Source organism: Octopus sinensis, linkage group LG26 (genome assembly GCF_006345805.1).
Source record: "Octopus sinensis linkage group LG26, ASM634580v1, whole genome shotgun sequence".
Classification (NCBI taxonomy): Eukaryota; Metazoa; Mollusca; class Cephalopoda; order Octopoda; family Octopodidae; genus Octopus; species Octopus sinensis.
In genome coordinates this window covers 22,379,984-22,395,948 of record NC_043022.1, presented here as the reverse complement: position 1 = coordinate 22,395,948, position 15,965 = coordinate 22,379,984, and the positions used below count along the sequence as shown (strand labels likewise).

Here is a 15,965-nt window from a genome sequence, read left to right as displayed (position 1 = left end):
AGTACTGAGTTTGAGTCTAAATCATTAATAGCCGCAAGTATATCAACTTCCATGATATTAATTTGCACTTGAGTTGTGGGATCAAAGACTTCGCTTGGATTATGCACAGGGCTGCGATACGGACAGAGAATGCGGCCTTCCGCCTCTTGAAACGAAAGTGTTGGGGATAGAGTTTGCGATCATGTCCATGAAGACCTCTATCCGGCGCAGGGGTGAAAATCTCCGCAAATGGTAGGTTTACATGTCCGTTAAAGATGTTGAAAGTCGGATGAGATCTCCCTGCATCCCCCGTCGTTTGAGTGACGGCAATGCCAGCCGTTGGAGATGTTCCTCTTCTGCAAGCTTAGACAAGCCCATGCCCATTCGGGTGGCCAAATGCTGAACCTGTTCCAGGTGCTGAATGTCTTTCTGGAGATATAGGTTTGAGGTATGGATGCAATATTCGAGGATGGGTCGAACTAGAGTGATATATACAGGCCAAAAGACGTCCATTGAAAGATTGGCAAAGGATCGGTGGATGAGGGAAAGATTCCTTCTGGCTTTGTTCCTTGAGTAAAAAGATTATGTGTAAGGGAGATAAGTAGTTTTGGATGTGGTGCAGTTAGGGTAGATATAATACTGTAATAAGAATGGTGTATGGGATGTATGGAAGTTAGTGGTATTATTGGTAAGTTTAGTAGTGTTCTGTATTATGTTATGTGTTCATGTTAAGTTGTGGGCGGAATTTATTGATGAAAGTTACCTCTTTGTTCATTCTTTGCTGTACTGAGGTATTAGGATTATACATACATACATATATATATATATATATATATATATATATATATATATATATATATATATATACAGATAACCGAAGAGATGGTGTTGTGGATTTCCACCTCGGCATCCAAAACTCAGAGTTTTATCTTGGCTATTGAATAATTGTCACATATTATTTTACAGATAAATTTCCTCTATTTACATAATATTGAGATCTCTTTCTTTCTTTTGTTATCTTACCATTTTTACCAATATATATATATATATATATATATATATATATATATGTATGTATGTATACAATAGGCTTCTCTCAGTTTCTATTTACCAAATCCACTCACAAGGCTTTGGTTGGCCTGAGGCTATAGTAGAAGACACTTGCCCAAGGTGCCATGCAGTGGAATTGAACCTGGAACCATGGTTGGGAAGCAAACTTCTTACCATACAGCTATGTATATGTATAGGTGCAGGAGTGGCTGTGTTGTAAGTAACTTGCTTACCAACCACATGGTTCCGGGTTCAGTCCCACTGCGTGGCACCTTGGGCAAGTGTCTTCTACTATAGCCTTGGGCTGACCAAAGCCTTGTGAGTGGATTTGATAGATGGAAACTGAAAGAAGCCTGTCGTATATATGTGTTTGTGTCTGTGTTTGTCCCCCCAACATTGCTTGACAACCGATGCTGGTGTGTTTACGTCGCCGTAACTTAGCAGTTCGGTAAAAGAGACCGATAGAATAAGTACTAGGCTTACAAAGAATAAGTCCTGGGGTCGATATAATTCGACTAAAGGCTGTGCTCCAGCATGGCCACAGTCAAATGACTGAAACAAGTAAAAGAGAAAAAAAAAAGAGAAAGAGAGATGTATTATGTATATATGGGCTCTCCAGTCGTAGACAATGTATGAGCATTCACCTTTGTGCTAAACGACCTACACAAAATGATTTGTTTATAGTGATCAAATGTTTGTGCCACAACGTTAGCTCACTCTCTCTATCAAATTGATGTTGTCTGAACAGGTGTACCATATGTCAGGTGTCAAAATGAGCACAGAGTAACGAGATGAAGTGGTTTGCTCAAGAACACAATGCACCCCCAGTCTAGGAATTGAAATTGCAATCTAGTGATCTTGAGGGCAACACCCTAATGATGCGTTTATAGCTGGTAAAATGCTTAGCAACATTTTTTTCCATCCTCGCATTCTGAGTTCAATTTCCTCTGAGGCTGATTTTGTCTTTCATCCTTTTGTGGGTCAATAAAATAAGCACCAGCTGAGTACCGAGGTCAATGTAATCAAATTAACCCCTTCCCCCCGAAATTGCCGGCCTTGTGCTAAAATTTGAAACTGATATGTATACAACAGGCTTTTCTTTTAGCTCTGTCTACCAAATCCACACACAAGACTTTGGTTGACCTGAGTAGAAACCATTTGTCCATGGTGTCACATGATGGGACTGAACCTGAAACCACAAGGTTGGAAAACAAGCTTCTTGACTACACAGCAATGACTAAATTATATAATTCTCTACAAAACAATTCTTTCTGCTGGTTTTGCCATATTAAACATTGCGGATCTTTTTGGTTTGAACGGCAGTTTTTTCTAGCGGTGTCATATGAAATTGTCACCCATAATTATGACCCTATTGCATTTCAATCTGTTTTAGGGTTGGTTAGGGGTGGGGGGAAGGGTGTCTTTTTTTCTTCAGAAATGTAAATAAACCCAATCTGTTTCTTAAATGAAGGACATATTCATACGGCACAGAATGTTTTCACCTCAATAGACGTCATTGATTGGTTGAAATTACAGAAATTGAAGAAGAAAAACAACAAATGTCTTACAAACTATAGAATTTTCTCAATAAAGCCAAGAGAGAAAGACGTTTTATAAACACATTCTACCAGTATACGAAGTTTAAAAGTGTTTAGTTACGTGGAAATTATTTTAAAAAACTGCCGGTCAAACCGAAAAGATTCAACATTTCATTTAACATTACTTTATTTGTTCATTTAGATTAAACTTGTGAGATGTTCAGTGAAAATAGTCCAGAATGGTACTCTTCTATAGATGAAAAACCTTTCTCAAACAGATTTGAATATGATGATACTGAGGCCAAGAGAAATCAGGTAGGAAATCCTACTTCATTCTTTCACTGGTTTCAGTCTTTGAACTGTGACCATATTGGAGCACTACCTTTAAATTTTTTGTTATCTTATACCTGTTGAAATGCATTTCCCTCCCTTTGTTTCAATTAATTTTGAAAATGACCACCCGAGCGTGATTGTTGCCAGAGAAGCCAACTGGCTTCCGTGCCAGTGACACGTAAAAGGGCACCATTCGAGTGTGATCATTACCAACGTCGCCTTACTGGCACCTGTGCTGGTGGCATGTGTAAAAGGATTCGCGTGAGGTCGTTGCCAGTACCGCCTGACTGGCCCCCATGCCGGTGGCACGTAAAAAGCTCCCACTACACTCTGAGTGGTTAGCATTAGGAAGGGCATCCAGCTGTAGAAACTCTGCCAGATCAAGATTGGAGCCTGGTGCAGCCATCTGGTTCGCCAGCCCTCAGTCAAAATCGTCCAACCCATGTAGGCATGGAAAGCGGACGTTAAACGATGGTGATGATGAAAATTTGGTAAAATAACTATGTCATTATTAAACTGGTGTTTGAAACATAAATTAACAAGAAATTCTGATGGAAGGTTTTATATTTTGTTTTTAACTAGGTCTTTCAAGTTGTTATGCTGCTGCTAAAAATATTTGTTAATAATGCATGTACCTTCTTTTAAGAGTAGACTGTTATATAGTGATAGTCTTGCACACACACATACATATATGCATACCCATATATATTCATATATACACATATAAACATTAGGGTCTGAAGAGATGCTGTAAGGCTAAACGCTTTATCGACATAAAACCCAGAGTAACTCCATAGACCAGCCATAACTATCTTTATCTAATTATTCTACTGCTCTATAACTTAGAGTGTGCTTCTCTTTTGGACTTAGGATTTACTGGTGGTGGCGATCCCTGCTGTACTCTTTCACCACAAATTTCTCTCACTCTTTCTTCTGTTGGCCTGCTCACTTAGCCAGCGGGGTGGCGTCATTTGAAGGCTAAAACAATGCAAAGTGCATTGTGACCAGCGATGTGTAGCAATATCTGATAGCCTGGTCGGTCACCATGATCACGGTGATATATATATATATATATATATATCCTCATCATCATAATTTAACGTCCACTTTCCATGCTAGTATGGGTTGGACGATTTGACTGAGGTCTGGCGAACCAGATGGCTGCACCAGGCTCCAATCTGATCTGGTAGAGTTTCTATGGCTGGATGCCCTTCCTAACACCAACCACTCTGAGAATGTAGTGGGTGCTTTTACGTGCCACCGGCACGAGGGCCAGTCAGGCGGTACTGGCAGTGGCCACGCTCAGATGGTGCTTTTTATGTGCCACCTGTACAGAAGCCAGTCCAACGACATTGGCAACGACCTCGTTCGAATGTATTTTTCATGTGCCACCAGCACAAGTGCATGCTCAAATGGTGTTTTTTTACGTGCTATCGGGACGGAGGCCAGCTTGTTGCTCTGGCAACGATCACGCTCGTATGGTACTCTTAGTGCTCCACTAGCACGGATGCCAGTCATCAAATTTGATTTATATATATATATATATATATATATATATATATATATATATATATATATATATATATATATATATATATATATAATATATATTATATATATGTATATATATATGTATATATATATATATATGTTATATATATATATATATGTATATATATATATATATATAATATATATATATATATTATATATATATATATATATTATATATATATATATATATATATATATATATATATATATAAAGTACTGGGATTACAAAGAATAAGTCCCGGGGTCGATTTGCTCGACTAAAGGTGGTGTTCCAGCATGGCCGCAGTCAAATGACTGAAACAAGTAAAAGAGTAAAAGAGTATAATATATATGATAATGTAAGTATAAACAAAGTTATTAAAACAAATTCTGAAATTAATCACAGTTTAATCACTTTTTCAGAATTTTAATTTCTCCCACCCCAATTTCTTAATTTCGAATTTTTTCCGAATTTTTTTTCATCCATGTAGAAAAATCCAGAGTTTACAAATCTGAGATTAAAAAAAAAATTCTAACACTCAATGCCCCTTCCCCCACCTCACCCACCTGTCACCCACCTGCTTTCAAAATCTCAGAATGTTTCACTTTCGTCTGATATTTCGCGCATGCGTAGAACACTACTGAAATAGCAGACGTCAAAAATATCAGAATTTTGTTTTTAATCTATTAGAAAAATAGAGATTACAAATCTTTAAGAATTAAAAAAAAAATTTTCTTAAAGAAACACTCAAATCCCCTTCCCCAACCACCACCCATCACCTCTGAATGTTTCACTTCAAGCGTTTTTGAAAGCGAGAAGTTTTTCCAGAAATAATGTCGTTTAGCTATCGTTTCTAGCATGTCGGGTTTCCTGGTGGTGGTCTGATATATTTTAACGTCTGCTATTTCAGTAGACTTCTACGCATGCGCGAAATATCAGACGACAGTGGAACATTCTGAGTTTAAAGTTTTTTGGAATCGGTGGGGGAGGCGATGGGTGGGTGAGGTGGGGGGAAGGGGCATTGAGTGTTTCGAGGAAAATTAAAATTTAAAAAATAATTTTTTAGTTACCTAGAAATTATGTTAAAAACTGCCGTTCAAACCGAAAAGATCCAAAGTAATAAATAATCTCAGATTTGTAAACTCTGTATTTTTCTACGTGAATTAAAAAATAATTCGAAAAATTTAAAAATTAAGAGATTGGAGTGGAGGAAATTAAAATTTTGAAAAAAATTTTGAGCAAAATCGTATTCTCCTATATCGAATTTTTTTTCCATCTATGTAGAAAAATTCAGAGTTTACAAATCTGAGATTAAAAAAAAAAATTCTAACACTCAATGCCCCTTCCCCCACCTCACCCACCTGTCACCTCCCTGCTTTCAAAATCTCAGAATGTTTCACTTTCGTCTGATATTTCGCGCATGCGTAGAAGCCTACTGAAATAATTGCTAGGTAACTAACTCTTTACTCTTTACTCTTTTACTTGTTTCAGTCATTTGACTGCGGCCATGCTGGAGCACCACCTTTTAGTCGAGCAAATCGACCCCGGGACTTATTCTTTGTAAGCCCAGTACTTATTCTATCGGTCTCTTTTGCCGAACCGCTAAGTGACGGGGATGTAAACACACCAGCATCGGTTGTCAAGCAATGCTAGGGGGACAAACACAGACACACAAACACACACATACATATATATATATATACATATATACGACGGGCTTCTTTTCAGTTTCCGTCTACCAAATCCACTCACAAGGCATTGGTCGGCCCGGGGCTATAGCAGAAGACACTTGCCCAAGATGCCACGCAGTGGGACTGAACCCGGAACCATGTGGTTGGTTAGCAAGCTACTTACCACACAGCCACTCCTGCGCCTATTTTTTTAAAAATTTTAATTTTCCTCGAAACACTCAATGCCCCTTCCCCCCACCTCACCCACCCATCGCCTCCCCCACCGATTCCAAAAAACTTTAAACTCAGAATGTTCCACTGTCGTCTGATATTTCGCGCATGCGTAGAAGTCTACTGAAATAGCAGACGTTAAAAAATATCAGACCACCACCAGGAAACCCGACATGCTAGAAACGACAGCTAAACGACATTATTTCTGGAAAAACTTCCCGCTTTCAAAAAAGCTTGAAGTGAAACATTCAAAGGTGGTGGTTGGGGAAGGGGATTTGAGTGTTTCTTTAAGAAAAATTTTTTTTTAATTCTTAAAGATTTGAAAAAAAAACCACTTCGGAAATGGGTGATGTACACGTGCTTCATCTTCGCCGGGATAAACTATAATATGATGCAATAAGTATGTTTTGATAGAAGGAAGATTGTCGGTATGACTGTGTGTCCATGCTATCCTGAAATGCATTTTCCTATCTGTGTACGTTCTTAAGTATTTCGCCAGATTTTGATGGTGGTAGAAGACAGACATTAGGAGAAGAAGGAGGAAAACAAGGAGGATAAACATAAAGATAAGGAAGAAGGAGAAAAACAAGGAGGATAAACATAAAGATAAGAAAGAAGGAGAAAAACAAGGAGGATAAACATAAAGATAAGAAAGAAGGAGAAAAACAAGGAGGATAACATACAGATAAGAAAGAAGGAGAAAAACAAGGAGGATAAACATAAAGATAAGAAAGAAGGAGAAAAACAAGGAGGATAACATACAGATAAGAAAGAAGATGAAAAACAAGGAGGATAAACATAAAGATAAGAAAGAAGGAGAAAAACAAGGAGGATAAACATAAAGATAAGAAAGAAGGAGAAAAACAAGGAGGATAACATACAGATAAGAAAGAAGGAGAAAAACAAGGAGGATAAACATAAAGATAAGAAAGAAGGAGAAAAACAAGGAGGATAACATACAGATAAGAAAGAAGATGAAAAACAAGGAGGATAAACATAAAGATAAGAAAGAAGGAGAAAAACAAGGAGGATAAACATAAAGATAAGAAAGAAGGAGAAAAACAAGGAGGATAACATACAGATAAGAAAGAAGGAGAAAAACAAGGAGAATAACATAGAGATAACAAAGAAGGAGACGAAGAAGTAGGACGAGTAGAAGATTTCAAAAAGAAAGAGAAAAACAAGGAGGATAACATAAAGATAAGAAAGAAGGAGAAAAACAAGGAGAATAACATAGAGATAACAAAGAAGAAGACGAAGAAGTAGGACGAGTAGAAGCAAGAAGTAGAAGGAGAAATTATGAGAGGAAATGAGAAGGAAAAAAGACTAAACATAATACAGAGAGAGAAAAATGAACCAATGAGAAGGCGTCATACGCCCCATTTCTGAGCCTCTCTTTTTCCTCTTCCTTCTATAACTGATGTCGCTTCTGCGGTGAAAAGATGTGTCGGCGGTCCAATACGGTGCTGCTCTCTGGCTTCTTCCGATTCTCTTCCTATCTGTTGTCGCTACATAACACTTTGTCGAAGGAAACAGGAAGCTGGCTTGCACCACCGTCGCCGACCCGCGCACCGTGCGGCCTCATCAGCTGTAACCGTCTCTCCCTCCTTCAATCTCCACCGTACAGGTAGTCACACAGACACGCAGTCATCACATTAAGACCACCTTTATATAATATAAGGTATATGGTGATGCAAACGAGCAGAATAGAATTCAAAAATATGAGCATGTATATATATATTTTTATTAATATTTTAGCAGAAGCAACAGAGTGACTCATGGTCCGAGAGTTTCGTGCGTTGTGCGTTAGCATGTATAATATATTTTTATTAATATTTAGTTGAAGCAACAGTGACTCATGGGCCGAGAGTTTCGTGCGTTAGCACTTACCAAACTAGTTTGATAGGTGATGCAAATAAGCAGAACAGAATTCAAAATATGAATATCTTTATTAATATTTAGCAGAAGCAACAGAGTGACTCATGGGCCGAGAGTTTCGTGTGTTGTCACTTATCAAACTAGTGACTCAAGAGCCGAGAGTTTCGTGTGTTAACACTTACCAAACTAGTTTGATAGGTGATGCAAATATGCAGAATAGAATTCAAAAATATGAGCATGTATATATATATATATTTTTATTAATATTTAGCAGAAGCAACAGAATGACTCATGGGCCGAGAGTTTCGTGCGTTGTCACTTATCAAACTAGTGACTCATGGTCCGAGTGTTTCGTGCGTTAGCACTTACCAAACTAGTTTGATAGGTGATGCAAATATGCAGAATAGAATTCAAAAATATGAGCATGTATATATATATATATATTTTTATTAATATTTAGCAGAAGCAACAGAATGACTCATGGGCCGAGAGTTTCGTGCGTTGTCACTTATCAAACTAGTGACTCATGGTCCGAGTGTTTCGTGCGTTAGCACTTACCAAACTAGTTTGATAGGTGATGCAAATATGCAGAATAGAATTCAAAAATATGAGCATGTATATATATATATATATTTTTATTAATATTTAGCAGAAGCAACAGAATGACTCATGGGCCGAGAGTTTCGTGCGTTGTCACTTATCAAACTTGTGACTCAAGTTTCGTGCGTCAGCACTTACCAAACTAGTTTGATAAGTGCTAACGCACGAAACTCTCGGCCCATGAGTCACTGTTGCTTCTGCTAAATATTAATAAAAATGTCAGGGGTGGAGAAGGGACTTCCCTGCTTCCAAATATGAAATGCTCTGACAAAAGTCGCTCTCTAAAACACAATATTCATACATACATACATACATGCATACATACATACATACACACACACATACATACATACATACATACATACATACATACATACACACACACATATCCATACGTACATTTTACTCGTTTGAGTCATTAGACTGCGGCCATGCTGGGGCTCCGCCTTGAAAAAGTTTTTGTCGAATGAATCGATCCCAGTATATGATTTTTAAATTTAAGCCTGGTACTTTACCAATCCTTTTTGCCGAACCACTAAGTGACGGAGACGTAAAATCATACACACACACACACACACACACGCACGCTTTAATACGCAAGATTTTAAAAAAATGATTTAAATCTATTAATCGAAAATAAACCACAATTTTTTCACTAAAGTAAGCGGTAAAAACCAGTAACAAAAGAAAAAGCGGAACAAGAAAATTGTAATTTACACCTGCTGTCAAAACATTTCTCTCCTGTCCTATGTGGTTTGTCAACCTGAATAGAAATAGCAGCCAAATCTCTCTCAAACTACATTCGTTTTAATTTGTAATTTTTCACAGATCTGTTTTTTTTTTAAATTTTAACTTTTTGTTTTTCAAAATGTCTTCGGATTTTCAAGTTTTTGAATATCAGGGATTTAAAATCTACTGTTATTATTATGTTTTTGAAACAGAAATCCCAGAAGAATTGAATCAGAATTATCTAGTGTACAAAAAAAAAACCTATTATTTCTTCGGATTTGTGTATGTTAAGCATCGTAAGATAGATAAAACTGGGGAAGTAAGAATTTTTCTTCTCTCTCTATCTCTCAGGTTTTTCGTCATATTTCAGTTTTGATTTTTGTTTTAAATATCTGAGATTACGATTCTTTAAAATTGCACATAACTTAAATCCATAAATCCATTGAAATCTTTTCAGAAAAACAGTAAGAATTGAAACTCTAAATACCCCACACACACATACATTTTTCTTTTTACAGATTCGTAATATCTGAAATGAATGAATCTTAGTTTGTTTACATTCATTGTATCACGTTTCTGAACATTTAAAGGAACAAGATGGCATCGCGTTAATCCATTCCCTCGCGCTAAATTTCACAAATGTTTTTAGTTCCACATCGATGCGGAGGTAAAGAATGTATACATCACCTGTTTTCGGTGATTTTTTAAAAAATTCCTTTCGGATTTCTGTTTCTTCAATATAGAATACGATTTTGCCCAAAAATCACGTTTTCAAAATTTTAATCCCCACCCCAATTTCTTAATTTTAAACTTTTTTCAAATTTTTTTTTTAAATCTACATTGAAAAAGACAGAGATTACAAATCTGGGAATTTTTTTTTTTAACTTTTAATTCTTCTTTAAGACATACTCAATGCCCCTTCCACGCCACCTCCACCTCCCCGCTTTCAAAACACTAAAAAACTTGTTTCACTTTCGTCTGATGTTTCACGCATGCGTAGAATTATGCTGAAATAGCAGACGTCAAAAATATCAGACCACGACCAGAAATCCTGACATGCTAGTAACAGCAGCTAAACGACATTATTTCTGGAAAAACTTCACCACTTTCAAAAAAGCTAAAAGTAAAACACTTGAAGGTGGTGGGTGGAGGTTGGGGGAGGGAATATGAGAAAAATTAAAAAAAAAAATTTAAAGATTATCTCTAAAAGTTTCGAAATAAAGTTACAAATTGAATATTTGGGGGTCAAGAAGGTTAGGGTTATTAACATTTTGAAAATGTTTCTTGGGCAAATTCTAATCTTCTACATTGAAAACAGGAACCCAAAGAAATTTTGGAAAAAAATAAGGAGGGGTGGAGATAAAGTTTCTAAATACGTTCATCACAAATACGAATTACAAAATAAAAAAAAAGGTAATTTCAATTGATGTTGAACTGTGATTTTATAATTCGTACTGAAGTTTTACCTAGTGTGTGTGCAAAAGAAGTTATTTGTACAATTGTACAACCTTTCTGAATTCCAAAAGAAGAAAAACTTGCAGCGGACTCCAGCTACGATTACACTCTGCGCGTGTATCTGTTGTATTGAATGCAAGAGAAATATTTATAAAAATGTACACATAAATAAGTTATGTTTGCAATTATGTATGTAATTGATATCGAAGTTTGTATAAAATTGAATTAAAGTTATAACAGTCTTGTGACAAAATTAGCAAAAAAAAAAAAAAACAGTCAGAATTAGCAAAACAGGTGATTACAGGCAAAACTGTGGAAATTGTGATAATAAAACAGATGTTTTCCTCACCACCTCACCTCCACCAAACTTAATTTCTCTTCCAAAGAGTGAATGTCATTATCTCTTTCTTTCACTTTTCCATTAGAATGTATCGAGACACTATGTTGTCACAAAACTGTTAAAACTTTACTAACTTGATCGGACTGCTTGTGCCACTACACCTGGATTTAATTTCATTTTATATAAACTTTGATAATTGCAAACATGGTCAGTAAACATAACTTATTTATGTGTACATTTTCATAAATGTTTCTCTTGCGCTCAATACAACAGATACGTGCGCAGAGTTGTTTGGGGGCTTTACAATCATGGCTGGAGTTGCCAAGCTTTTCTTCATTTAGAATTCAGAAAGATATGTACAAATAACTTCTTTGTGCATGCACACACTCTCTCTCTCTCTCTCTCTCTCTCTCTCTCTCTCTCTCTCTCTCTCTCTCTCCCTCTCTCTCTCTCTCACTCATTCTCTCTAGGTAAAACTTAGTATGAATAATAAAATTACAGCTCAACATCAACTGAAATGACCTTTTTTTATACTAAGTAATTCGTATTCATGATGAGCATATTTAGAAACTTTGTCTCTACCCCTCCTTATTTTTTCCCAAAATTTCTTCGGGTTCCTGTCTTTGATATAGCAGTGACACGTAAATCGTGCCGGTGGCACATAAAAAGCACCATCCAATCATGGCCATTGCCAGCCTCGTCTGGCCCTTGTGCCGGTGGCACGTAAAAAGCATCCTCTACACTCATGGAGTGGTTGGCATTAGGAAGGGCATCCAGCCATAGAAACATTGCCAGATCAGACTGGGCCTGGCGCAGCCTTCTGGCTTCCCAGACCCCAGTTGAACCGTCCAACCCATGCTAGCATGGAAAGCGGATGCTAAACGATGATGATGATGATGATGATGATGATGGTGATGATGATGATGATGATGATGACGACGACGACGACGATGATGAAATAAAGATTTTGCCCACAAGACACGTTTTCAAAGTTTTAGTAACCCTAAACGTCCCCACCCCAAATTTTTTATTTTTAACTTTTTTCGAAATTTGTTTTTTAATCCATTAGAAAAATAGCGATTAGGATTCTTTAAGAATTTTTTTTTTTTCAATTTTTCTTAAAGAAACACCCAAACCCTCTTCTCCAAATTCCACCTATCACCTCTAAGTGCTTTTTTGAAAGTGGAAAAGTTTTTCCAGAAATAATGTCGTTTAACTATTGTTTCTAGCATGTCGAGATTTCTGGTGGTGGTTTGATATTTTTGACGTCGGCTACTTCAGTAGAATTCTACGCATACGTGAAGCATCGGTTGAAAGTGAAACAGTTTGAGGTTTTAGTTTTTTGAAAGCGGGGGTGGTAGTGAGGGGGGGGGGGCGTGGAAAGTGCACTGAGTATTAAAGAAAAATTAAATGTTAAAAAAAAATTTCCCAGATTCATAAACTGTATTTTTCTACGTGAGTGATAGGGGTGAGGGTGATCTTTCGATTGGTGTTGTTGTTGTTATTAAGGTGGCAAGCAAGCAGAATCATTAACAGGCAACACAAAATGCTTAGTGGCATTTGATCTGTCTTTGTTCCGAGTTCAAACTCCACCAAGGTCGACTTTCTCTTTCATCCTTTCTAGATAAATAAAATAAGTACCAGTTGAACACTGGCGTTGTAATCAAGTTCCCCCCTCCAAACCTGTTGGCCTTGTGCTAAAATTTGAAACCAATATTAGTAGAAATAGAAATAGTAATAGTGTCTCATCGTTGTTGTTGTCATAGTAGTAGTAGTAGTAGTTGTGTCATTTACATAAACATTGTAAGGATCTTTTCGGTTTGAACGGCAGTTTTTAAAAATAATTTCCACGTAACTAAACACTTTTAAACTTCGTATACTGGTAGAATGTGTTGATAAAACATCTTTTTCTCTTGGCTTTATTGAGAAAATTCTATAGTTTGTAAGATATTTGTTGTTTTTTTTCTTCAATTTCTGCAATTTCAAACAATCAATGACGTCTATTGAGGTGAAAATATTCTGTGCCGTATGAATATGTCCCTCGTTTAAGAAACAGATTGGGTTTATTTACATTTTTGAAGAAAAAAATATACCCTTCTCCCCACCCCTAACCCTAACCCTAAAACAGATTGAAATGCAATAGATCGATACTAGGGTCATAATTATGGGTGACAATTTCATATGACACCACTAGAAAAAACTGCCGGTCAAACCGAAAAGATCCCATTGTAACTGTTAATTCATAATGTCCTTGTTGATGTTGTCATTGATGTTATATCTTACTGGCTTTTTTGTTTGTTTGTTTGTTTCATGATGGCCTGATTGTCATGGTGACATTGAAATAACAACAACAAAATATAAAAAAAAACAAAACAAAATGAAATAAATAGATTCAGAATTTTGAGAAGGATATCAACCAAATGGAGAGCATGATATCATCAATGGAAGCCATGTCTAAGAATATACGAGCACACTTGTTTGAGATGCAGCCAGCGTCTAGCGAGGGCCTTACTACAAGACTGAAGCCGTACGACGGAGCAGGTTCTCATCCTTCAGGTGTGATCTTACCGGACTTCAATGATGCCGACAACACTTTCTCAGAAGGTAACCAACACAAAACGTTCTCTCTGGTATCATAAGCATCCACACATCCCTGCTATGCAAAATACCAACACCACAGTATCTCCACCATCACAATCACCACCACCACCACCAATATTCCATCAACAGACATGTTCAACCATGTAAATATTTTTTTAACAAGCTCACTAGCTAGTCACAGTACCAGCACCTGTTCAGGTACTGTCCTATATATCAGCAGCTGAGAGATGAACCACTGTTATTTCTAGTGGTCGAGCATCCACCATTGACAAGACCTGTGTTGCTAATATATATTTTTTAACAAGCTCAGTGGCTAATCACACCAACAGCGCCTGTTCTGGCCCTGTTTTTCTATATATCACTGGCAAGGAGATGAATTGCTACTATTTCTAGCATTTGAGCATCTATCACTGACAGACCAAGGGTGGTAGAAATCACACGATCTGGTGGTCTATGTATCACTGGCAAGGGGACGAATTGCTACTATTTCTAGCATTTGAGCATCTATCACTGACAGACCAAGGGTGGTAGAAATCACACGATCTGGTGGTCTATGTATCACTGGCAAGGGGATGAATTGCTACTATTTCTAGCATTTGAGCATCTATCACTGACAGACCAAGGGTGGTAGAAATCACACGATCTGGTGGTCTATGTATCACTGGCAAGGGGATGAATTGCTACTATTTCTAGCATTTGAGCATCTATCACTGACAGACCAAGGGTGGTAGAAATCACACGATCTGGTGGTCTATGTATCACTGGCAAGGGGATGAATTGCTACTATTTCTAGCATTTGAGCATCTATCACTGACAGACAAGGGTGGTAGAAATCACACGATCTGGTGGTCTATGTATCACTGGCAGGGGATGAATTGCTACTATTTCTAGCATTTGAGCATCTATCACTGACAGACCAAGGGTGGTAGAAATCACACGATCTGGTGGTCTATGTATCACTGGCAAGGGGATGAATTGCTACTATTTCTAGCATTTGAGCATCTATCACTGACAGACCAAGGGTGGTAGAAATCACACGATCTGGTGGTCTATGTATCACTGGCAAGGGGATGAATTGCTACTATTTCTAGCATTTGAGCATCTATCACTGACAGACCAAGGGTGGTAGAAATCACACGATCTGGTGGTCTATGTATCACTGGCAAGGGGATGAATTGCTACTATTTCTAGCATTTGAGCATCTATCACTGACAGACCAAGGGTGGTAGAAATCACACAATCTGGTGGTCTCGGCACTTAAGATGGTGAGGATTTTTCTCCCCGCTAGCTATATAAACAAGAATGCATTTTGCACCAAAAGCCAATATGAGAGTTTCTCTTATGGTAACTATCACAGTATAGTTTGTTCTAACAGAATATCCATGTTTAAGTAGGGAACTTGGAATCTTGGGGTTAGTAGCCCACGCTCTTAACCACTATGCCATATGCTCTCGGACTACTAATCCCAAGATTCCGAGTTCGATTCTAAGCACTGACCTGAACAATAACAATAACTTCAATAATTCTTGATACCTTAATCATTTTCTTCATTTCACAGTTTCCTGCATGAGTTCCTCCGAAGATGCTATCTATAATGTATGTAACATTTCTTTAATTAACTATCAGCCACAGCCTACCTCCCTCTTCACTCTGAGCAGGCAACATGTCTCACTGAATTCACATTGTTCTCTCACTGTCTACGTCCACATATTTCAGGAGAACAACAACAATTTTCACACACGAACCTCATGTAGCCCATCTTCTTCCTCATCATTGCTGTTGTTGTCATCACCATTATCATCATTGCCACAGCTACCATTGCCATCGCCATCATTATCAGTATCATCATTATCATCACCACCATCATTTAACCCTTTTGTTACCAACCCGGCTGAAACCGGCTCTGGCTCTGTGGTAAAATGTCTTGTTTTCGTAAGTTTTGAATTAAAATATTCCATCAAGCCTTAGTCACAATTTACATTCCTAACACTAGGTTAATGATAACTAAGTTATTTTACTAAATTCTT

At 37.4% G+C, this 15,965-nt stretch overlaps 1 protein-coding gene across 3 annotated transcripts in view; it reads left to right on the top strand.

The window, feature by feature from the left end:
* The window catches only part of LOC115224703, a 76,629-nt gene that overhangs the window by 8,828 nt on the left and 51,836 nt on the right, over positions 1 to 15,965 (top strand). For all 3 annotated transcript variants that reach the window (XM_036513570.1, XM_036513569.1, XM_036513571.1), the window contains exons 2-4: positions 2,770 to 2,882; positions 13,728 to 13,941; positions 15,497 to 15,534. In XM_036513570.1, the coding sequence (XP_036369463.1) occupies positions 2,784 to 2,882; positions 13,728 to 13,941; positions 15,497 to 15,534 (351 nt within the window). In that variant the 5' untranslated portion in view covers positions 2,770 to 2,783. The remainder of the gene's footprint in view (positions 1 to 2,769; positions 2,883 to 13,727; positions 13,942 to 15,496; positions 15,535 to 15,965) is intronic.